Consider the following 25881-nt stretch of genomic DNA (forward strand, 5'->3'; position numbering starts at 1 on the left):
CAGTAGAAAATAAAAAAGTGTCACCTTCATTTTTATGCTAAATGATTCCTTTCTTCCCACACACTGAGCACTGAGTGTCTAGGCATTGACGTTGCATTTTGTATTGCATTTTGCAGAGCTGGTGCATTGGGCAGACCAAAGATTATAGAGGAGCTATATGGTTATAGAGGAGCTATATGATTATAGAGGAGATATAATCTTTGGGGCAGACTGGGGACATGCATGTTTCGGAACGCTTTCTTTTGCAACTTCTATGTCCTTTCCGCCGAGTCGTAGGGGCCCAGGGAGAGGAGGCTTCTGCTCCTCTAGTATCTTTGCTTGTGCTCGGGGAGAGGAGGCGCCTGTCCCTCGGCCATGGCTGGTGCCCGGACCCGGCGTGTCCGCTACTGGGACCACGTTGCAGCGGTGAGACGGGGCGGCCGCTGCTCGGCGTTGCTGCTGCTGCCGCCCCGCTCCTCCCCGCCCCACACACGGCTCTGTGTGTCCAACCGCTCCCACTTTGTCTACACGTACCACCACCACGGCTCCCTGCAGGTGAGTGGCCGCTTTTGTGATGGTTAAGATGGTTAAGCCCTCCCTTCACAACCTCCAGTTTAAATTCCATTTGGAATATTTTGGAGGACCAAGAGCCAAGATAGATCAGCCATGGACAACCCCAGCGGCGTGGCACTTTAACTCTCTCTGCTCCCACCCCCAAACCATCCCCTCTCCAGGACAGGTCTTCCCACCCAAACAACCCCCTGTCCAGGTACCTTCCCACCCAAACCATCCCCTCTCCAGGTACCTTCTCCTACAACCGCAGGAGATGCCACAACTGCCCCTCTACCTCCTCCCTCTATTCTGCCCATAGACCCCGATAGTTCTTTCAGGTTAGGCAGAGGTTCACCTGCACCTCTCCTCCAACCCCATCCACTGTATCCGTTGTTCAAGGTGTGGACTCGTACATCAGCAAGACCAAACGTAGACTGGGCGATCGTTTCGTTGAACACTTTCGCTCAGTCCGCCTGGGCCTTTGTGATCTTCTGGTTGCTAAATACTTTTAACTCCCCCTCCCCCAATCCCATACTGACCTTTCTGTCCTGGGCGAAGATCCTATCGCTATAGGACCTTTGGTCCTGGGCCTCCTCCATTGTCACGGTGAGGCCAAACACAAATTGGAGGATCAGCACCTCATATTTTGCTTCAGCAGCTTACAACCCAGCGGTAATATTGCTTTGTCTAACTTCAAGTAACCCTTGCATCCCCTCTCTCTCTCTCTCTGCTGCTCCCCATCCTGGTCGTTATACTAGTTTCACTGTCGTCATGATGAGTTTCATTGTCTATATAACTCGTTTTCACCTAGCTAGCCCACAACTAACAATGGACTTGTTACTTGTTTGCATATCTTTCATTTCTTTGTTCTATATCTCTCCATATCACTCACTTCCCTTTCCCATGACTCTCAGTCAGAAGAAGGCTCGACCCAAAATCGTGTCCTGCTGAGATACTGCAGCATTTTTTGTCTACCTTCAGCCATGATTGAGTGGTGTAGAAGGGTTTCGGCCCGAAACGGTGCCTATTTCCAAAGTGCTGGCTGTTGGTGACGTCACCCGCCAGGGAGTGGCCCCCGTGATCAAATCACTTGACTCTGCGCCCACCTTGATGCCTCTGGCTGCTCTGCCAGTCACCACTCTCACACTATGACGTTACCGGTTTGGTTTAGTTTAGAACACCACAGAGGCAGCGGAGAAAGCCTCGAGATGGCTCTGGATCAGGAGAGGAGGTCCATGGGGAGGAGCGAATGCCACCTGAACACAAGTCGTGGTCTGATCAACCACGGCTGGGTCGCCTGGGTGAGGGTATCTGATGTTGAAAGACCCGAAACACCCAATGACCCCAGGTTACACCACTGATGATGTGTTCAGGAGCATCAATAGATGTCTTTTTATCAATGCTTCCTGTTCTGTCTTGGTAGGTTGTGTACAGGTTACCCACTGCTGTGTGGCAAGTGGAGGTGCACAGGAGTGGAGAGCGGCTGTTTGTGCTGTGTGATGATGGCGGAATATATAACATTCTGTTAAACCAGAAGAGCAGGTAACAACGTTTTAGTTATACGGTACCCATAATGGAACAAAGTTTCCAAGGTTCATAAGTTCGCAAGTTAGAGGAGCAGAATTAGGCCATCGAGTCTACTCTGCCATTCAATCATGGTCGATCTATCCTTCCCTCTCAACCCCATTCCCCTGCCTTCTCCACATAACCCTCGACACCCTTACTAATCAAGATTCTGTCAATCTCCACCTTAAAAATATCCATTGACTTGGCCATCGCAGCCGTCTGTGGCAATCATTTCCACAGAAGGAATGTGAAGGTGGTCTGGTTCCCAGAGGAGTAGGGGGCGGGGGAGATACTGAGCAATGGTCACCAAATAAACATGGGGATACCACACAATATAAAATGCTAAAATATCTGGAGAAAGATCCCGATCCAAAGCGTGGCCTACCCATTCCTTCCACTCATTACTGCTCAATTCCCCCATCCCCCCCGCCTGTATCCACCTATCACTTGCCATGTCCCGCCCCCATCTATCCATTCCCTCCACAGATGCTGTTTGACCCGCAGAGAAATGAGACAGTACTAAAAGGAAAATCATTTGAGGCAGGATTGGTGGTTACACCACGGTTTGCTGCCTTACAGAACCAGAGACCTTGGTTCGATCCTGACTGCGAGTGCTTTCTGTATGGAGTTTGTACCTTCTCGCCGTGACCTACGTGGGTTTTCTCTGGGAAGCACCGGTTTCCTCCCACAATCCAAAGACATTCAGGTTTGTAGGCTAATTGGCTTGGTATAAATGTAAATTGTCCCTAGTGTGTGTAGGATAGTATTGGTGTGTGGGGATCGCTGGTCAGCGAGGTCTCGGTGGGCCGAAGGGCCTGTTTCCGTGCTGTACCTCTAAACTAAACTAAAAAGTGTATGCTGAGGTGGCCTGATGAATATGGTCTTGGCTTTCACTCAATCTTTATTTATCAATATATGTAACCCTGAAATTAGTGTGAGATATGATACAAAGTTAGTGAGATGTAAAAACTCTGAATTCACAGTCGAATACTGAGTTGGATGATCAGCCATGATCATATTGAATGGCGGTGCAGGCTCGAAGGGCCGAATGGCCTACTCCTGCACCTATTTTCTATGTTTCTATGAAAATATCAAGAAAAATTAAACTTCTGAGTTTTTAAATACGTTGAGCATTTTTTTGAACAAAAATCCGAGTAGATTTTCTTACGAGGATTGTAAACGGGGGAAAGGGTGCAGTTGCTGATTCAGACAAAATGTGATCGATCCATGATCTCCGTAAATGCTGCCTGTCTTTCTGAATTACTCCAACGCCTTGTGTCCTTTAGTGTATTAAATGCTATTTTGTACTCGGTTACTGCCTCCATTACGTAATCTAGCAGCTCGTTCCATATACTCACCACCCAAGATGTGGGGATAAATATTGCTCCTCGCGTTCCTATTAAATCTTTCTGCTTTTACAGCTTTACCCTCTAGTTCTTATTTCCACTACCCTGCATTCACCCTATCTATTCACCTCATGATTTTATACACCTCTATCAGTTAACCATCAGCTCTTGTGCTGCACAGAATAAAGCCCTGGTCTGCCCAACCTCTCTCTATAGGTCAGGCCCTCGAGTCCCAGCAGCATCCTCATAAATCTACTCTGTACTCTTTCCAGCTTAATGGCATTTCTCCTATAATAAGGTGACCAAAACTGATAGTACAGTAGCTGTCCAACTGTAACAAAATATCTCAACTCCTCTACTCGATTCCGTTACTGATGCCAAAAGCCATATCACCTATCCTTTTTCACCAGAGATGCTGCCTGACCCACTGAGTTACTCCAGCACTTTGTGTCATTCTTTGTCCTTTACTCACTCTAACCAGGTTCAGGCCTCTGATCACATTTTCTTTGCATCGCCCAAGGCAGTTTTGAAAGCTCCGACCCAAAAGAGCTTCTCATCAGCATCTCCAAAGTCAGATTTGTTTGACTATGGGACTGACCAGTAGGTGGGGCTGTAACTTCAGTGAAAGTTGTCCTCTTGCTGATGGTGATTTGTAATAAGTACACGTCGTAAGTAGTCAAGAAATTTGTCATTGCTCGGATGCTTGCAGTGTCTTTGCCCGTGAGAGTTGAATTTGTGTCTGTTTTGGCTGCTGCTCTGGAGCTCAGCTCATTACTTTTATTAATCATTTATCTCTCGGCCCCAGTGTCCCAGTCTCTTCCCTGTACAGGGGGGGATTGGTGTTGTGTTTCATTTTTAACTTGTAGCACATTGCTGACTCTATTCCCTCTCCTGACCCATCCTTACTTCTGTGCTTTACTGCTGTCCCTCTGCTGATGTGGACTCTCAGCCCCCCTTGGTATTCTGCGAGGTATTCATGAAGGAACCAGCCCATTCTTTCATATCAACAGCTGTGTCACCTTTCCCGCCCCCCTCTCTCGCTGACCTTCCCCTCCATTGCACCCGCGGGGATTAATCTCGCCAACCTCTTCATCCTGCCACCAACATCTCCTTGGACGTTAATGGTGGATCGCTCTCCCTCCATCTGCACTTTCCTCAGTAAAGCTCCGACAATGAGGGCGGCACGGTGGCGCAGCGGTATAGTTGCTGCCTTACAGCACTTGCAACGCCAGAGACCCAGGTTCGATCCCGACCTCGAGTGCTGCCTGTACAGAGATTGTACGTTCTCCCCGTGACCGTGTGGGTTTTCTCCGAGATCTTCGCTTTCCTCCCTCACTCCAAAGACGTGCAGGTTTGTCGGTTAATTGGCTTGGTATAAGCGTAAATTGTCCCCAGTGTGTGTATGATAGTGTTAATGTGCAGGATCGCTGGTCGGTGGGGACTCGATGGGCCAAAGGGCCTGGACCTCTAAACTAAACTAAAAACTGAAAAAAAATCCAGGACCTGAGTGTTTGAAAGCTTGATGGTTTGGCAGCTGTCTTGCTTGCAAGTCCATAACGTGAGCCAGGGCATCACAGTCCTGTCAAAGTCTATTCAAAATGAGCTGGTACACAGTTCATTTAGCTAACTCTTACCCAATTCCGCTACATTATTGTAAGTGCCGATGAGCTTCACACCTCCAAATGCATCCAATAGTGTCATCCAGGAGAACAAATGTAACGGAGACACAAGGAACTGCAGATGTTGGAATCTTAAAACAAACAACAGTGCTGGAGGAGCTCAGCAGGTCAGGCAACATCTGTGGAGGAAATGGACAGATGACATTTGGGGATCAGGACCTTTCTTCAGGCAGATAGTAGGTGGGGGTGGGGGGGGGGGGGGTGAAATGCTGGAAAGGAGAGGTGGGTACAGGACAAACCCTGGCAAGTGATAGATGAATAATTCCTGAATATTTATCTCCATCTGCAATTTCCTTCTGTGGAACGGCACAAAGTGCTGGAGTAACTCAGCAGTTCAGGCTCCATCCCCGGAGAACATGGGTAGGTGACGTTTCGTGGTGAGACCCTTCTTCAGACCACTTCTTTCCCATTTCCTCCTTTCCATTCCGCACACAAACCTTAATTTCCTGCTTACTGTGACCGAGATTCAGCTGTTTCTTCTGGCGCTCATTTGAACCACGCTTAATTTGACCGACTGCAGTCACTAACATCGCTTGCAGCTGATTTTTTATCACAGTTTGTTTTGGACGGCTCTTTTGCCATCAAGAGTTTCAGTAAAGTACAAAGGGCAGTTTGTCTAATTAACCTGGAAACCGGCAATCAGACCATTGAAGCACAAATCCCTTTGTTATGGCTTGTGTCCAGTGCTAAAATAATATCACAGGAAATATAAGCAAGTCAAACGAACATCTGTTTTAGGAACAAAAATAACAAAGTACAGATCCCGAATAACATTCACCTGGATCTTGTTTTAGTCAGTGAGACAAAATACATAATCCTCTCGGGACTGCTGCGCTTCTAGGAGTCCTCGGATTATTGTAGACTTTTGTCCACCTCCCCTGCTGCTATCCGCATCCAACCCATTCCGTGGTATCAGCGAATCTCTGAGTTTTCCCTGCGATTGTCCTGTTATCCTAAAAAACTTTGCAATGAAAAATGCATTTGAACCACTAATTGAGACACGCTTTATGGATCTGACTGCTGCATTCATTTTGATCGGATGATCGTACATTGCTAATTTTGTTGCTAATTTTATTGGAATGATACAGTCTATATTTCCTTGCAGAGGCGAACCAGGTCTGCCGCCGCACATGGTAGCAGGCGGCTCTCTCCCTGCCAAGTCACCCCTTCAATCTCGGCAACCCCCCCCTCCCGGTCTCCCTTCATTTCCTGGTATCAGTAAATCTCCTGCGATTGTAATATTATCCTTATTACGTTGCAATGGAAAATGCAATTGAACCACTAATTGAGATGCGTTTTATGGATTTGACCCGCTGCATATCTTTCGATCGGATGATGGATTCAAGAGGCAGTTAGATATAGCTCTTAGGGCTATCAGAATCAAGGGATATGGGGAGAAAGCAGGAACGGGGCACTGATTTTGGATGATCAACCATGATCATAATGAATGGTGATTCTGGCTCAAAGGGCCGAAAGGCCTACTCCTGCACCTATTTTCTATGTTTCAATATCGTACATTGTACATTTTTTCTAATTTTATTGGAATGCCTCTCATTTAAAAATGTTCCCTTTCTTTTTTTGTTGCAGTTCTGTCAAGGCGGAATTGTCCCTGAATCCTTCCCAGTCAGGAGGTGACTCTGGCTGCTTTGTGCCTCCTGTCTTTACGGTGGGTATCGAGCAATGCCTTGTCAGAGACTCTACAGCCTGCTCCTTCATTGCTGTGCACGAACAGGTTGTGATGGTGACGGAGGAAGGGCGGAAATGGAAGATTAAGACCTTCGGGCTGCCATCAGCAGACTGTCAGGGCCAGAAGTGTCAGAAGATTGAGGAGATAGAGTTGATTTCTCATGCTAACTTACCGCTCGGTGAGAAATCCCCCAAACTGAGCCACCCACCTGTGTTGTGTTGTATTTATCCTCACGTTGAAAACGAGCAACAGGGCAGTGAAGATTACCCCTGTCTTCAGTCGTCAGTCTTCAGTCTCCTCTTCAACGTGGATGCCAGCTTGCTGCGGTCACCCGTGGTACTGTGTGGATTGCCGGACGGCCAGGTTTGCTTCTTGCCAGTGAAGTACACCCGACCTGAGGCCAAAGGTCACTCGTCTCGAACGACGGTCCTTCTGCACCTCGAACAGCCGGTGGCGTTTATTGGACTTTTGTCATTAAAATGGGAAACGGACGATGACCAGGATCGCCAGTCATCAAGGGCCAAGCCCCCAGTACCCAATAGCATTGTCGTGGTCGGGAGAGATGGCAAAGTGGTGATCGCCAAGTCCAGCCTTCAGATGGAGATGTGGGCTCCCAGTTTTGTTGAGTACCACCTTCAAGGCCCCATCGTCAGTGCTTGCTGTCACGCAGCTACACTTTATTACAGCACTTGCTCGGACGTTTTTGGCGTTGAGTTCCAACGTGGCGAGAATTCATCTTCTGGGAGGACGGCAGATATGAGGAGCGGTCGTCACCCTGTGGGAGACTTGCCCTCCATCCTCATCCCCATCAGCCTGAACATCTGCGGGGTTGTAGCTGTTTCCAGGCCTTCACTAACAGCTGAAGGTAATCGGTCTGGGCCCTTGGCCTGGTTTAGAGAGTGTGTCGACAACCTGCAAAGTTAACTCTGTTTCTCTCTCCACAGATGTTGCCTGACGTTCACAATCAAAGAGACCAAAGTCAATTGCATCAGTACGGTAGCTCCATCTCTTTCACATTGTCTCAATGTAGTTCACGAACATTGTAGACACAGGGAACTGTAGATACTGGTTTACAAAATATAGACACAAGGTGCTGGAGTAGCTCAGCGGGTCAGGCAGCATCTCTGGAGAACGTGGATAGATGACGTTTCAGGTCGGGACTCCTTTACCTCCTTTATCCACCTATCACTTGCCAGCTCTGTCCCTCCCTCCCTCGCTTGTGTTCTTGACCTCGAGTGCATGTTTTTGTTTGCATCAGGTGACATTCAGTTGGTAGCACTAACGGAGAAAGGGAAAGTGATGGCCTGCACCTTACCCCCCTCTCTACGTGAAGCCCCGACCACAAAACTCCACGCAGCCACTGCAGGACAACGCATTAAGGACCATCTCTCTGGGATTAGCAGTGTCTCGGACAGGTACGAGCATCATCCCGGCGCTGTTTGGGTTAACATATCAGCGTTTGACAACTTTGGGTCTGTACTCGCTGGAGTTTAGAAGTATGATGTTGGGGGGGGTTGGGGGTGAGAATCTGTTTGAAACCTACCGAATAAAGAAGGGCCTATACAGAATGGATATGGAGACGATGTTTCCAGTAATGGGAGAGTCTAAGACCAGAGGGCACAGCGTCAGAATCCTTTAGGACGTACCTTTAGAATGGAGATGAGGGGAAATTCCTTCTTTAGCCAGAGGGTGGTGAATCTGTGGAATTCATTGCCACGGACGATGGTGGAGCAAGGTGGGTATTTTTAAAGCCGAGATTGATGGGTACTTGATTAGTAAGGGCAAAAAAGGTTACAGGGAAAAGGCAGGAAATTGGGATTGAGAGGGGAATGATCGAATGGTAGAGTAGGACAGAATGGCCTAATTCTGCTCCTATGCCCTACGATTTTATGAAGTGCGAGGTTGATCCTCATGTTAAAGCTTCCAGTTCTGGTTTTCTCAGAAGCATTAAGAAGTGCATCAGTACTTGTGCAGAGAGAAGCCATTAGGTTTAATGTTTGCTTTGCTGAACTATTCATAGACGTAGGCAACAGTGCCTCTAGCTTAAGGAGCTGTTCAACAGTGGTATGCCTGACCAACTTGAGCTGCAGAGTTAGGTAGCCTGTTGCCACTCCGCAGTTAGAGCTGCGGTGAAGACGGACTCCAGCTGTGGCAGAAATACAGGAAGGGACGGAGGGAATTAAGACATGAAGTAACAACATAAATGAGGGCATAAATTCACTGCGTTCTCCTTCTCTCATTCACAGAATCGCTTCCTTGAAGGGCGTAATGCAGCAGAAAGACAAGGCCCTCAAAGGACTGAACCAGGTCTTCAACATCTGCTGTGCGCTGCTGGCCGGTCAGGAGAAAGGAACGGAGCCTTCCGAGCAACCCTTCCGCTGCCAAATCGCTGCAAAATGGAACCGAGTTTTGCTCCAGGATTCGTTGGTCATCTCATGCATTTTGGAGAACCTCAGCAACTGGCCCCTGGAGCAGGGGTGGTCTTTCTGCGTCCAGCTCGTCACCCAGTCCCTGGCTTTGGCCAAAGGATCGGACAGCACGGCCTACACCTCTGCCTTTGCCATCGGCGAGCTTCCACCCAGGGAGAAGATGGAGGTTGCAATCCCCTTGAACTCTGAGCATGACGGCTCTCTGCCGCTTCCTGTGGCCGTTCACTGCTTTCTCCATTACGACTTGAACCATCTCAGGGCGAGGACTGCTAGCAGCTTGCCCGCCTCACCTGGACCGTCACCGTCTCCTGTACCTGCAGGACATGACGACATCTGCTTGCCCCTAAACAGGCGCATCGTTGATTTGTTAGACTGCTTGCACATTCACAGTGGAGGAGCAAGTGAAACTAGGCCGCACCTGAATCACAGACCTGCCCCACCAGATCCGTTGGAGATTTTCTTGCATTCAGCTCTGCACTCTGGGAGCAAAGGCATTAAAAGCAACAACGTGGTCAACGGCTCTATGAGTGGCCTGTTCAAGGATAGGACTGGTGGGGGGCCGTTTACAGCTTCCATCAAGTTGTCCTCTCATCTGATGGATGTTGCTCTGAAAGATATTGGCACAGGTGAGGATCTTTTTTTCTCTTTTGAATGATGAGCTGCAATAGTTTAACTTTGGGCTTAATCCCAGAAACTTCCTTCCCACTCTGTGGGTTTCCATGGACTGCCAACCTATGGAATGGCTGCCTCAGTCTTCCACTGTTGAAGTGACCTCTGCATCCTCCACTTGGTTCATTGCAGTCAAAGTTTAGAAGTTGGGAGGTTCAGATATACATCGCGGAAACAGGCCCTTCGGCCCATTGAGTCCACGCCGACCGTCATTCCCCGTACACTAGCACAATCCTATACACACTAGGAACAATTTACAATTTTCAAGAATAAGATCGTGAGAGGAATAGACAGGATAAATGCACATTCTTCTACCCAGAATAGGAGAATCGAGAAGCAGAAAACATAGATTTAAGGTGAGGGTGGAACGGTTTAATAGGAACCCAAGACGCAACGTTTTGTACATAAAGGGTGGTAGGTCTATATGGACTTTAGTAAGGCCTTTGACAAGGTTCCTCATGGAAGGTTGGTTAAGAAGGTTCAACTGTTGGGTATAAATGCAGGAGTAGCAAGATGGATGGTATGCTAGCCTTTATAAATCAGAGCATTGAGTATAGAAGCTGGGATGTAATGTTAAAATTGTACAAGGCATTGGTGAGACCAAATCTGGAGTATGGTGTACAATTTTGGTCGCTCAATTATAGGAAGGATGTCAACAAAATAGAGAGAGTACAGAGGAGATTTACTAGAATGTTGCCTGGGTTTCAACAACTAAGTTACAGAGAAAGGTTGAATAAGTTAGGTCTTTATTCTCTGGAGCGCAGAAGGTTAAGGGGGGACTTGATAGAGGTCTTTAAAATGATGAGAGGGATAGACAGAGTTGATGTGGATCAGCTTTTCCCTTTGAGAATAGGGAAGATTCAAACAAGAGGACATGACTTCAGAATTAAGGGACAGAAGTTTAGGGGTAACATGAGGGGGAACTTCTTTACTCAGAGAGTGGTAGCAGTGTGGAATGAGCTTCCAGTGGAAGTGGTGGAGGCAGGTTCGTTGGTATCATTTAAAAATAAATTGGATAGGCATATGGATGAGAAGGGAATGGAGGGTTATGGTATGAGTGCAGGCAGGTGGGACTAAGGGAAAATAATTGTTCGGCACGGACTTGTAGGGCCGAGATGGCCTGTTTCCGTGCTGTAATTGTTATATGGTTATATGGTATATGGGACATGCTGTCAGAGGAGGTAGTTGAAGAAGGTACTATGACAGCATTTAAGAAACATTTAGACAGGTACATGGATAAGCTCATTCCATCTACCCACCACTCTTTGTGTGAACTACCATCTTTTAATGCATTAATGCCAACGCATTAATGTTGTGGATGTCACCAGGCAGGACTCCTCCATAAGGAGCCAGCATAGACTCGATGGGCTGAATGGCTGTCTTTCATTGTATACTGTAACTTTGATTCCCCCATGGAAAATTCAAGCATGTAGTTATGCTCTGACCCTGAAACTAAGGGACAAAATAGTTCAGCAGATATCTTTGAACTGCTGGTTTTGGCAGTCCTTGTCAATGGAATGTTCCAGAACTTTTTCAGGACCAAGGTATGAGAGTAACATGAACTCGTGGGACTAAAGGCAGTCGCTGGCAATTGTTGCAGCTGGCTTTGTCATCATAAGCTTTTTGTTTTGTCATCAAGGCTTCAGTAAGTTGCAATGGTTGGTGTGTACAATGAGAAAACAGGCTACGGAACTGTAACGCGGCCTTTCCAAATGTTGTTTGTTGGACGGGTTTAAAGAGTTTGTAAATGTGACCTGGTGGCTTCCGCAAACGGCTTCCTTTAGTCAACCTCCCCGACGGAGTTCAAGCATCCTGTTATTTCCATCTCCCAGTATTTATAGCATATAAACAAGTTTAGAGGTAAAGAAAAAAAACATTGGCTCTTCCATGGTATTTAATGCCCTACAGCAGTAACATTCAGTCATAGAGTAAATGAAACAGGCCCTTCGGCCTAACTTGTCCATGCCTCGTCTATACCAGTCCAATGTACTGCATTTGGTCCATATCCCTCTAAAACATTTCTATCCATGTACCTGTACAAATGTCTTTTAAATATTGTTTTAGTACCAAACTCAACTACCATCTTTGGCAGCTTATTCCATATGTCCACCACCCTTTGTGTGAAAAAAGGTTGCTCCTCAGATTCCTGTTAAATCTTTCCTCTCACATCTGAAACCTATGTCCTCTGGTACTTGATTTGTCTCGGTACAAGACTCTGTGCATTCACCCTATCTATTCTCCTCATTATCTTATACGCCTCTATAAGATCATCCCTCATCCTCCTGATTCCAAGGAATAAAATCCTCTCCCTATAGCTCTGGCCCTCAAGTCCAGACAACATCCTCGTAAATCTTCACTGCATTCTTTTCAGTTTAACACCATCCTTCCTACAGCATGGTGGCCAACACTGAACACAATGTTGCAAATCTGAAGAAGGGTCTCGACCCGAAACATCACCTATTCCTTCGCTCCGTAGATGCTGCCTCGCCCGCTGAGTTTCTCCAGCATTTTTGTCTACCTACAATACAGCAAATGCAGCCTCACCAATGTCTTGTACAACTGTAACAAAACATCCTCACTTCTATACTCAATACCCTGACTGATGAAGACCAATATATTGAAAGCCTTCTTGACCATCCTATCTACCTGTGACATCACTTTTAAGGAACTTTCAACAAACTAAGTACCTACACTCCTAGACCGTTTTGCTCTACAACACTCCCCAGGGCCCTGCCATTCACTGTGTAGGTCCTGCCCTAGTTTGACATCCCCGTATGCAGCAACTCACACCTATCTGCATTAAACTCCATTGACCATTCCTCAGCCCACTCACCCAACTATATGACCTCCAGGGTACTGCCTGACCTGCTGAGTTGCCCCAGTGCTTTGTGTCCTTCCCAGTAACTTAATACTGGTGCCATCCCATCAGATGGTCCGTTTCCCTTAAGGCACTTTTAGTTCCTGATGAAGATATTTAATACATAGAGGTTTGGCTTCTGAAGCTCCTACCACTGTTTTTTAGTTTAATTTAGAGATACAGCACGGAAAAAGGCCCTTCGACCCTCTGAGTTTGCACCGACCTGCGATACCCGCACATTAACACTATCCTACACACACTAGGGACAATTTTACATTTATACCAAGCCATTTAACCTACAAACCTGTGCATCTTTGGAGTGTGGGAGGAAACCGAATATCTCGAAGAAAACCCACGCAGGTCGCAGGGAGAACGTACAAACTCTGTTCTGACAGTGCCTGTAGTCAGGATCAAACCCGGGTCTCCAGTGCTGTAAGGCAACTGCGCCGCCCCTATCTCTGATCATTGCCAAACATTTTCAGAATGTTTTGGTCGTAAAGTGCTCCTTCCTCTCCAGAATCTTGCACTGAGCTATTTTATAACTGTCCCCCCAGGAAACGAGGCAGAGAATGGTTCAAACGTCCTCCAATGGCTGCTGTCGACAAACTCCGAGATGGAGGCATTAAGGATGCAGCTTGGCCCAGTTGTACACTGTTCAGCACCAGACGGTAGCAGTGTCCACATACTCACCAAGAAGGTAACTGGTCAGTGTCCGAACGCTGAGGTTGTACCATCAACCCACTATGAAGAGGCTGAAACTGTGCAGGATAGGAAACCTCAGTGTCACAGCAGGACCATGGGTCAAGAGCGTTTTATTGTAAAATGTCCCGAAATGGAACAATAAAATTCTTACTTGCAATTGAACAACAGATATGTAAACATAGTCCTCAGTCCATCATAAACACAAGAAAAGTTCAATATATTAAATAAAAAATAACAATAATAGTGCAAAGACAAAAAATAATGCCCCCCCCCAAGTCTATCTAGTTCAGAGCTTAGTTAGCTTTTGATAGCCTGATGGTTGTTGGGAAGAAACTGCTCCTGAACCTGGACAAAGGTACAGAAGTATGAAAACGCACACCTCCAGATTCAGGGACAGTTTCTGACCAAGGTAGACAAAAATGCTGGAGAAACTCAGCAGGTGCAGCCCGCTGAGTTTCTCCAGTATTTTTGTGTACCTTTGATTTTCCAGCATCTGCAGTTCCTTCTTAAACACAGTTTCTGCCCAGCTGTTATCAGGCAACTGAACTATCCTCTCACCAACTGGACAACAGTCCTGAGCTACCATCTCCTTTATTGGAGACTCTTGGACTATCTTTAATCGGACTTCACTGGACCTTTTCTTGCACTCCACATAATTCCCTTGATCATGTATCTGTACATTGTGGACGGCTGAATTGTAATCATGTATAGTCTTTCCGCTGACTGGTTAGCACGCAACAGAAGCGTTTCACTGTACCTCGGTACATGTGACCCCTTTAGCTGTTGATTTATAAGTAGGCCAAAATCTTTTTTCAGCTTTGAATATATTTAATGATCCCACACCATCTCTGCCTTGGAGAATTCCAAAACCACACTAAATTCTCTGAAAGAAGAAAATTCTTCCTCAACTTATTCCTACTTGAGTGTTGGTTTACCTTTAAAACCATGCTTCCTGATTCTACACTCCTCACCTGGGGGATATCCTCACAGTAAATGCCCCGTCTGGTCTCCTCAGAAGGGTCCCAACCTGAAACTTCACTTGTCTATGTTCTCCATGAATGCTGCCTGACCCGCTTGATTTCAGTTTAGTTCCGAGACACAGCATGTTAACAGGCCCTTTGGCCCACACTGACCATCTATCACCCATTCGCATTAGATTAGTTTAGAGATACAGCTCGGAAACAGGTCCTTTGGCCTTCTGAGCCTGCACCGACCAGCAATTACCTATTCACACGAGGGACAATTTTACAGAAACCTGTATCTCTTTGAAATGTGGCAGAAAGCCAGAGCACCTGGAGAAAACCCACGCGGTCACAGGGAGAAGGTACAAACTCCACAGACAGGATTGAACCCGGGTTTCTGGCGCTGGGAGGCAACAACTCTACCCGCTGAGTTACTCCAGCACTTTGTGTTTGTGGCACAAGATTCCAGCATCTCCAGTTCCTTAGATTAGATTAGATTAGATATAATTTATTGCCACACAGCCAGGCTGGTGGAAATTTGGGTTGTCTGCAGCGATACAATAATAAAGAACACACAACCACAATAAAACTGTAACACAAACATCCACCACAGCATTGATCACTGTGGTGAAAGGCACAAAATTTGGCCAGTCCTCCTCCATTTCCCCCCCGTGGTCAGGACCAGAGTCCAGAGTCAGTCCAGGATCGGCTCTTCCTCACCGGAGACCGCGGCTTTAGATTGTTGTAGGCCGCAGGCCGGCAGTCAAGATTTAAAGTCCCCGCCGCAGCCAGAAGCACCGTAGACTGCAGGGCCGGCGGTCGAAGCTCCCCTCCAGGGGTGATGGTAAGTCCATGCCGGCCCCACAGTAGAAGTCGGCCGCGGGCCGGCAGTGATGGCTTCTTCTTCCCCCGGGTCCCCAACGTGAGATCCCGGGCTGTAGACGCCGCACCAGCTGGAGCTCTGCAGACCGCGACTTCAGGCCGCGACTTCAGGCTGCCGGCTGCCCCGGGTCAGCGAAACGGAGCGCTCCCCTCCAGCGAGCCCCAGCGAGGGCTCACCCGCTCCACGCCGAGAGTCCACGCTGCGCCCGCCGCTGAAGCCCCGGGCGCGTCTCCGGGAAAGGCCGCGTCGATCTTTGATGTTAGGCCACGGGGGAGGCGACCTGGAAAAACTCGCCTCTCCATGGAGGAGGCGACCGAAGCAGTTTCCCCCACACCACCCCCCACATAAAACACACAAAGAAACATTAAATACAGACTTTAAAACATACTAAAAAAAAATAAAAAAAGGTTGAAAAACTGACGAGCTGCATGACATGGCTGCTGCCAGAGCAGCGCCCCCTACGGAATCACCTCAGAAGCTTTTTCTCTTCTCCCATTCCTCTCTCTGCAGGTTGAAGTCACCAATTTCTCAGTTGATGGTGTGATCAGTGCAGTGGAGGTGGTGATGGAGTGTTCCTCGCTGTCCGTGTTTTGTTTCTTGCATCAGGCTCTCACTCGGCGGGTCCAGGTAGGAAGACAACAGTCGCTCCTGAAACTATTGTCTGTCTCGGTGGGGGAATCCTATCTGGGCTTTCACTGCCTCGTCAGTGACCTGGACTGATCCTTGCCAGTTGGACTGAATGTTGCCAGTTGTCTCCTGGTGTGGGATACTCTGCGATGCCAAAATCACCGCCAACTGTTTAGTGCAGCTCTAAGAGCAGAATTAGGCCCATCAAGTCTACTCCGCCATTCAATCCATGCCTGATCTACCTTTCCCTCTCAACCCCATTCTCCTGCCTTCTCCCCATAACCCCTGACACCCTGTGTAAGAAAGAACTGCAGATTCTGGTTTAAATCGAAGGTAGACACAAAATGCTGGAGTAACTCAGCGGGACAGGCAGCATCTCTGGAGAGAAGGAATGGGTGACGTTTCTGAAGAAGGGTCTTGACCCGAAACGTCACCCATTCCTTCTCTCCAGAGATGCTGCCAATACCGCTGAGTTACTCCAGCATATTGTGTCTACCCCTGACACCCTTGCCAATCAAGAATCTGTCAATCTCTGCCTTAAAAATATCCATTGACTTAGCCTCCATAGCCATCTGTGGCAAGGAATTCCACAGAATCACCACCCTCTAACTAAAGAAATTCCTCCTCATCTCCTTTCTAAAGGTATGTCCTTTTATTCTGAGGCTATGGCCTCTGGCCCTGGACTCTCTCACTAGTGGTAACATCCTCATATTTACTCTATATAGGCCTTTCACTCTATTTTAGTTTAGTTTAGAGATACAGCATGAAAACAGGCCCATCAGCCCACTGAGTTGACATTGGCCATTGATCACCCGTTTACACTAGTTCTCTGTCATCTCACTTTGACATCCACTTCCTATGCACTAGGGGCAATTTATAAAAAACACACGTCTTCGTGATGTGGGAGGAAACCGGAGCACCCGGAGGAAACCCATCTGGTCACATGGACAGCAGCCATGGTCAGGATCATACTAGGGTCTCTGGCACTGTGAGGCAGCAACTCTACCAGCTGCGCCACTGTGCCCGCCCACAATTGTTCATGTATAGAATCGTACAGCATGGAAGGTGACCATTTGTCCCTTTGTGCCTATGCCAGTTTGAGGACTAGCATTGTTTCCCTTAATAGCTGAATCTTTGTAAATTCAGTTCGATTGTTTCTCTTCTTTTTCTGCAATCATATTAAATGGAGCTGTCAAAACAGTTTTAGTTATGACCGCAATGCGTGGTGTGGAAATTGGTTTACTTTAACATGTCGTCCGCATGCACTATTAATCAATCATCTAAAACCAGTCAATTAATATGAAAGGAGAATCCAACAAAAAATCCTTGCTGTTTAAAGGACACCTCTTTCCTGCAGTTAATGGGATTTGATAGAATTATGTTTGACATTTTAGAATAATGTCAGTGGCCATGTGTGGAGAGCTTTGAATTAAGCTCCTGCAGGTTCTCACCAACTAACTCTCCAGGGAATGGTAATGGGATTGAAACTCCAATACAATCATTCTGCAGCCACAGAACCCCGAAGAAGTCACTTAACTGGATGAGAAAACTATTGGAAGAGAACCTTGTGTTAGGGATAGAGGCTCAAGATACTGCTGATGCTGGCTTACAAAAATGAAAGACACAAAACACAAAACAGAGTAACTCAGCGGGTGAGGCAGCAACTCAGAGAACATGGACTGGAGATGTTTCGGGTTGGGTCCCTTCTTCAGACTCTGTTGCCTGTTCATGTTCTCCAGAGATGCTGCCTGACCCGCTGGGTTACTTCAGCACTTTGTGCCTTTCCTTGTAAACCATCATCTGTAGTTGCTTGTGCGTACAATGTCCATGAGTACTTTAAGACACAGTGTAAGAGCTGGAACTACTGTATTAGTGCTAATTACATTACACTCTATGATTGTGAACTCCAGCACGTTGAGTTTGGTGTAGTTTAGAGATGCAGTGTGGAAATAGGCTCTTCGTCCCACCGAGTCCACCACGACCAGTGATCACCTGTAAACTAGTTCTACCCTACTCACAATTTACAGATGCCAATTAACCTACAAACCTGCACGTCTTTGCGGTAAATTGTAAATTGCCATTAGTGTGTGTGAGATAGTGTTAATGTGCGGGCGCTGGTTGACACGGACTAGGTGGGCTGAAGGGCCTGTTTCTAGAAGGATTAAATGAAAATTGACACATTGCCGATGATGCAAATCTGAAATTAAAACAGAAAATATTGGAAGTGTCATGCAGATCACATGACCCAAAATTCCAATTGTCGTTCCGCAGATGTTGCCTGGCCTGCTGAGCATTTCCTGCTTTTAATTCCTAAGGAGTAACAACATGATATTTCTTTGACAAGGAACCAGAATTTTCAACAAAGCAGGCAGAGGGAGGAGGAGAACTTCCTCAAAGTAGGCATCTTCCGTCTTTCTAGACATACCCATCCCCCCACCCCCATCCCCCCCCCCCCACCTCCCCATCCCCCTGCAATCAGTCTGTAGAAGGGACCCGAAACATCACCTATCAAATTTTCTCCAGAGGCTCAGCCTGACCCGCTGAGTTACTCCAGCACTTACTTTGTGTCCAGTTTAGTTTAGAGATGCAGCGTGGAAACAGGCCCTTCAGCCCACCGGGTCCGCGTTGACCAGCGATCCCCGCACATTAACACCGTCCTACGCCCACTAGGGACAACTGTTTTTCACATTTACCAAGCCAATTAACTTCAAACCTGTACGTCTTTGGCGTGTGGGAGGAAACCGAAGATCTCGGAGAAAACCCACGCAGGTCATGGGGAGAACGTACAAACTCCATACAGACAGCACCCGTAGTCGGGATCGAACCCGGGTCTCCGGCGCTGCATTCACTGTAAGGCAGCAACTCTACCGCTGCGCCACTGTGACCACCCTTATCTTATATTTGTGTCTATCTTTAGACTTTTCAACATACTGACATGATAAAAAGCAGCATAAATTAAATCCTTTTTTTTTTGGTGAAGTAAGCTTTGAAATTTCTTATTCAAGCAGTTATTGTATTTGTAAAAAAAAAGATACCTGAGAGGGTCATAGAATGTGGGCAGCGCTCGTTAAAATACCTTCATGGCAAGCATGTCATTTTAGCATCCTCTCAAATTGATTGATTATGTGTGTGTTTTTTTTTACGTTGAACAGATGCTTTTGGAGCAGAGTGCTCCCCATAGTGGCTCGATGCCTGGCCTTCATGTGCAGTCTCTGAGACAGCTGGCACACAGCACAGAGGTACGGGCGGGGATCAGGAAGCTGAGTGGGAAGCCTTGCCGAGAGTGGGCCAAGGTGCTGGGCAGATGTTGGGAAGGCAGACTGTACTTGAGAGCACATGGCATCGTGTTGCTGACAAACCCTCCCCCAAGATTAATGGCCATGCCTGTGTGAGAGAGAGAGAGAGAGGGAGGGAGAGGGAGTGAGTGAGTGAGGGAGAGAGAGGATCCCTGAAACATTGGGAATGTGAGAACCTGATAGCACAAATAATTGTTATCTGGATAAGGAAAGTAAAATCTTTAAAGGCCCTGTATGGATTGTGTTTACACCTGATCAGTGGCCAGTTTCAAATAAAGTTGCTGAAACAAATAGTGTTCACTTGTTGGGGGAAGGTTAAAAATAAACCGATTTGTATCTGATCAATGTATCTCTATCATTACAGGTGGGAAACAATTAGTGGCACCAGCTCATGTATTAGGGAATGGCTCCAGATACATTCAGTAGTAACCGCAGAAATAGAGGGGGCAGGCAGTCTGTGCCTTTTTCCCAGGGTGGAAATGGCAAAGGCTACAGGGCATAGCTTGAAGGTGAAAGGGACAACGTTTAAAGGGGATGTGCGGGCAAGTTATCCTTTACAAAGTGAATGGTTGGTGCCTGGAGCACATTGTCCAAGGGTGGTGGTGGAGGCAGATACGCACATAGTGTTTAAGAGGCTTTTAGATAGGCCCATGGATATGCAGGAAATGGAGGGAGTTCAGTTTAGTTTATAGTCACGTGTAAAAACTTTTATTGCCTGCTAACCAGCTAGCGGAAAGACAATACATGATTACAATCGAGCCATTCACAGTGTACATATACATGATAAAGGAGTAACGTTTAGTGCGAGGTAAAGCTAGTAATGTCCAATCAAAGATAGTCCGAGGGTCCCCGATGAGGTAGATAGTAGTTCAGGACTGTTCTCTGGTTGCAGTAAGATGGTTCAGTTGCCTGATAACAGCTGGGAAGAAACTGGCCATCAATCTGGAGGGATATGGATCGTGTGCAGACTGATGAGATTTATTTATCGGCATCATGTTCAACGTAGACATTGTGAGCCAAAGGGCATGTTTTGTTGCTGTATTTCTCTGCATTCTAAATAGGAAACTCTCCATAACCGACTGCAGTGGAGCACAGCATGTTTGGTTCTTTTGATAATGTTGACTAATGAGGTCTGAGTCTCACAGCATGGATGACCACTCTAAAGCTTTGCTGGAAAAGGCTGCCTCTCCTCTCTCCCTGCAATCAATCTGAAGAAGGGTCCCGACCCGAAACGTCAACTTTCCATATTCTCCAGAGATGCTGCCCGACCCGCTGAGTTACTTCAGCACTTTCTGTCTATCTTGGTATAAGCAAAAGCTAGTCAAAACCACAAAAACAAGGAGAGAGGAGTGGTCCTGAGCTACTATATACCTGACTGGAGATAATACACAAAAGGACATAAAGTGCTGGAGTAACTCAGCAGTTACTGAACCCAATTAATTACAAACCTGTACATTTGCAGGAGCATCCGCGGAGAACATGGATAGTGATATTTTAGGTCGAGACCCTTCTCCAGACCCTAGTATGACTCTTGACTCTCTTGATTCAATGATCAACTGTTATCAGGAAACTGAACCATTCTACCAACAACTAGAGAACTGCCCTGAGCTCCTATCTACCTGTCGGACTATCTTTAATTGTATTTTACTGGACTTTATCTTTCACTAAACATTATTCCCCTAATCATGTATCTGCACACTGTGGATGGCTCGATTGTAATCATGAATAGTCTTTCCGCTGACTGGGTAGCACGCAACTAAAGCTTTTCACTGAACTTCGGCACACATGACCATAAACAAAACTAAACCTGTTTGCCCTATTGCCAGCTGCTCTGTGCAGTGATATTGGTGCCCATGAGCCTGTCCAAAGGTTCATGTCACTGAACAAACTATTCATCATTCTGTTTCCCTTTTGTTGTGGATATTAATACGTTGACGGACCACGGTAATGTTTGGTCAAGCTAATTTCCATAAATGAGTAACGTCTTCGGATTGATTCACCATACCTGCTGAGTTACTGGATACCTTCTGGAGAATAAGTGGAGCCACCACAACAACCAAAGTATACCCTGGGGTTTTTAGAGTTTGAGATACAGCGTTGATACAGGCCCTTCGGCCCACCAAGTCCATACCGACCATCGATCGCCCCAATGCTATTTCAATGTTATCCCATGAAATGTTATTTCGCATCCCGCACACTCCGGGCAATTTTCTGAACCCAATTAATTACAAACCTGTACATTTGCAGGAGCTACTTGGAATTAGAGAAATCAACTTTCATATCCTTGGGTAACATCACATATTCCTTTTCTCCAGAGATGATACCTGACCCGCTGAGTTACCTCCAGCATTTTGTGTCCGTCCCAGATGTGAATCTTATTTATTTTGCAGAACCCCCCCCCCCCCCCCCCTGTTGTAATTGTCCGAAGATAGATACAAAATACTGGAGTAACTCAACGGGACAGGCAGCATCTTTGGAGAGAAGGAATGGTGGGGGGTGTTTCGGGTCGAGACCCTTCTTCCGACTCGTCTCGACCCGAAATGTCACCCATTCCTTCTCTCCAGAGATGCTGCCTGTCCCACTGAGTTACTCCAGCATTTTGTGTCTATCTTCACTGTAAACCAGCATCTGCAGGTCCAAAGTCGTCCAATGATAATTTATTTTGTTTTTTTTACCTCAGGGTCTTCTTAAAGAGGTACAGTCACTCCGTGACCAGAGGTGCCTTGGCGAGGAAACGAATCCGAGTGACACTGCCGGCAAACTGCTGCGACTCTACGAGCGACTGAGGAGCATTGATTTAGTTATCGTGTAACAGATGGAATTGGCCAAACCGCTGGTGTCTCCAGGTTGAAATCGGAGGTCTATCCTCCATTCGTTAAGGCTGTTCAATAGCAGAGGCCTGTTGCTGCATGTGAAGGTTTAAAGTTGCACACTGGTATAGTACCTGTAGCAATTGTCACTTTGTTACTTGACAAATGTTGCTCAGGAAGAACTTTCTTTTATGCGCCAGTCTCTGGAAATATCCTGACAATCTCTGGAAATTCCTATGTGCCTCAAAGCAATGACATTTTAAATGAAGCTCCTGCATTCCCTGCCTTCTCCTCTCTCTCGCCCCCCCCCCCCCCCCCCCCCCCCCCCCTCACCCTAGTCATCCTAAGAGTTCCACTGTTCACATCCTTGTATCACTCTTCCACACCTTCCCCAGAGAAAACTGGGCCATCATGGGCTCCACCTTACCTCAGGTCCTCTTTTCTCACCCAGTTTATTTCCACCCCTTTCCTCCCCCTTCCCCCCCCCCCAAAACCTCTACTTTTGTTCTGAAGAACGTCCCTATCCGTAACATCCACTATTCCTTTCCTCCAGTGATGCTGCCTAACCTACTGAGTTACTCCAGCATTTTGCATCTATCTTGTGTCTAACCAATATTTGCAGTTCCTTCCTGTACCGTCATTATTGATTGTTTGTTTCTTTAAAAGCATGGTGCTAATATGTCCGCATCAAAGTGTCACCAATAGCAATGTGATCAATCACTCTAATTGATCTTAGTAGGCAGCATTGCTCCAGGGACATGTATTGGCTGGGACATCGGGGAAGTCACATGTTCTTTGAATAGAACTAGGACATTGTTTTAGGAGAGGGAAAGTGTCTGCTTTATTTAAAGACCATTAATCCTGGAGATACGACACTGCATGGAAGTCTTGTTGTAGACTGTGGCTTGCACCTCGCTCTCATCCCCTTCTGCCTCAGAGGCTAGGATGCTGCTGTTTATCCAACAAACACTCCAAATGTATAAACAGCATAAATTGATTCAAGAATTTAATTTATTTTTAAATTTAGAGATACAGCACGGAAATGGGCCTTTCGGCCAACCGAGTCTGTGCCGACCAGCGGTCTCCTCCTACACATTAGGGACCACTTGCAGAAGCCAATTAATCTACAAGCCTGTACGTCTTGGGAATGTGGGAACCCAGAGAAAACCCACACAATGTCAAGGCGAATGTACAGACAACACCCGTAGTCGGAATCGAACTCGGGTCTCAGGCGCTATGAGGCAGCAACTCTACTGACATGCCACCTTGACGTCCCAAATCCTTACAGAAAGTGCATTGAGGCATTTTAGAGATGCAATGGGTAGGTGTCTGTTTAAACCCATGAGAATATCAATGCTGGTGTACAGGAAACTGGGGTCCGATATCAAATAGCATCTTGTGTTCTTCATGACCAGCCCCATTACCAGAGGAGCAAGGACATGCATTAGGCCAGATTCCACAGTGGTCAAATGTTGCCCCAGTGAAGTGTCACAAGCATCTGACTGCAGCAAACTAGTTCTAACCTGACAGATATGCTGCGATTTTTTTGAAAATGTGGAAATTAGAATTATCAAATACATTTCTGATTGATTTTGACGAAACTCTGTGATGTGTTTTATTTTTGCGGTACCAAGTCTAGCAGCAGAATTAGGCCATTCGTTCCATCTAGTCTAATCCACCATTCAATCATGGCTGGTCTATCTGTCTCTCTCAACCCCTTTCTCCTGCCTTAACCCCTCACACCTGTACTAATCGAGGATCTACACATGAACCTACAGTATCCAAACAGAGAGAATCTTGCGATTCTTGCCTTGAGATTTAGCAGAAATACTTCTACTTCCTCAGTATCAACATCTTGGGGCTCACCATTAAATAGCAACTCATATACATTAGTTGCCAGTGTAGACCAGAAAACAGAAACTTGCTGCAAATGGTGCTGTCAAGAGGTATTGCCCATGAGAAATAAAGGGTCAAAATTGGATTGTTTTCTCAGGAAATCGGAGGTTGATGGGAGACTGTTCAGAAGCGTATATACTATAAAATTATTGGTGGCATAGATAGGTTAGACATTCAGAACCTTTTTCCCAGGATGGAAATGTCAAGGACTAAAGACCAGAGCTTTAAGATGAGAGGGGGAAAGTCTCAAAGAGATGTGCGGGGCAAGTGTTTTTACACAGAATGGTGACTGGCAAAAATATTAACATAGATTATGAACTTTAACCAGAAATTGGATGGAGATTAAGCAGATATAATGTCATCCAGGGGCTGCTATTCAGGAATTTTTCAGTACTTTGTACATGTAAACTGGAATTATTTAACAAATAACTAGCTCGAGGGTTTGTACAATTTTTAAAAATTTCACATTGAAACATGGTGAAGGGGTAGCCTTGTGTAAATGTCTGATCGGAACAAATATTTGTCTTAATTGGATCGAGTAGAAAATAACTAGTATTTTCTAGAAAGAAAAGAGGAAATAAGGAACTGTAGATGCTGGTTTACACAAAATGGCACAAAGTGCTGGAGTGATTCAGTGGGTCAGGCAGCATCTCGAGATCATGGGTAGGTTTGACCCAATTCCATCTGTCAATGTATACGAGAACTATCAACCCAAACCATCAACATTCCTCTGGCTCTTTTTCTAGCATTCCTATGACAGAATTGACAACAATGAGGGTTGGAATAGGCCCCATCTTGCAGTAAAGTCTCATTGAGGCTTTTCCCAGTTTCTATAACCCGTCGGTATGTCAAGGAGGACTCTCAAACCTCTATAGGTGCATCGTGGTTTGGTTTGGTAACTTGAAAGTCCAGGAACGGAAAAGATTGCAGAAAGTTGTGACCACTGCCCAGTCCATCATCGGCTCTGACCTCCCCACCTCAAAAAGGCTGCCAACATCATCAAAGACCCACACCATCCTGGCAACACACTCGTCTCTACGTTGCCATCGGGAAGAAGGTACAGGTGCTTGAAATCTGGAACATCCCGGTTCAGGAACAGCTACTTCCCCACAGCCATCAGGCTATTAAACTCACCATCAAACCAACTCTGAACTATAATATTGCACTCTTGACTTGACTCTTAATGCTGGAGCTGCTGCTGCTCAGCAGCGCCCCCTCCAGGCAGTAGCCTGGAGTTGAAGGCTGCAAAACACAAAGTCATCTCTTTCCCATAAAACATCAAGCTTAATGCAAGTCAAAGCATGTCCATCTGTCAACTTATACAAGAGCTATCAATCCAAATCATCAACAATCCTCAATCTGGTTCTTTTTGAAAAAAATATTGTATTAGTCTCGCTGCATCAAGAGTTCTTGATTTAAAAAAAAATCATAATTGTTGAATATATTATTGAAAAAGCATTGACATACAGAGTTATACAGTGTGCAATCCGGTATTTTTGCCCAACTTGCCCACACCCACCAACATGCCTCTTCTACACTAGTCCCACCTGCCTGCATTTAGCCCCTATCCTATCCATGTACTTGTCCAAATGTTTTTTAAACATGGTGATAGTACCTGCCTCAACGACATCCTCTGGCAGCTTGTTCCATATACCCCCCACCCTTAGTGCAAAAAAGTTGCCCCTCAGGTTCCGATTTAATCTTCCCCCCCCTCACCTTAACCCTATGTCCTCTGGTTCTTGATTCCCCTGCTCTGGGTAAAAGACTCTGTGCATTTACCCTATCTATTCCTCTCATGATCTTATACACATTTATAAGATCACCCCTCTTCCTCCTGTGCTCCAAGGAATAAAGTCCTAGTCTGCTCAACCTCTCCCTATAGCTCAGGCCCTCTAGTCCTGGCAACATTCTTGTGACTATAAGCAGACTGTCAGAACCCAT

General features: G+C 46.4%; 1 protein-coding gene across 1 annotated transcript; it reads left to right on the top strand.

Annotated features, from left to right (window-relative positions):
- The first annotated feature begins 282 nt into the window (after positions 1-282).
- faap100 (FA core complex associated protein 100) lies at positions 283-23641 on the top strand. Its single transcript, XM_033044364.1, has 9 exons — positions 283-534; positions 1955-2073; positions 6710-7674; positions 8068-8224; positions 9056-9864; positions 13319-13461; positions 15822-15938; positions 19091-19177; positions 21915-23641. Exons 1-9 carry the CDS (start codon positions 355-357, stop codon positions 22044-22046), a joined length of 2709 nt encoding a protein of 902 aa, XP_032900255.1. The 5' UTR covers positions 283-354; the 3' UTR covers positions 22047-23641.
- Positions 23642-25881: the final 2240 nt, after the last annotated feature.

The sequence above is a fragment of the Amblyraja radiata genome, chromosome 26 (genome assembly GCF_010909765.2).
Source record: "Amblyraja radiata isolate CabotCenter1 chromosome 26, sAmbRad1.1.pri, whole genome shotgun sequence".
In the NCBI taxonomy this organism is placed as follows: Eukaryota; Metazoa; Chordata; class Chondrichthyes; order Rajiformes; family Rajidae; genus Amblyraja; species Amblyraja radiata.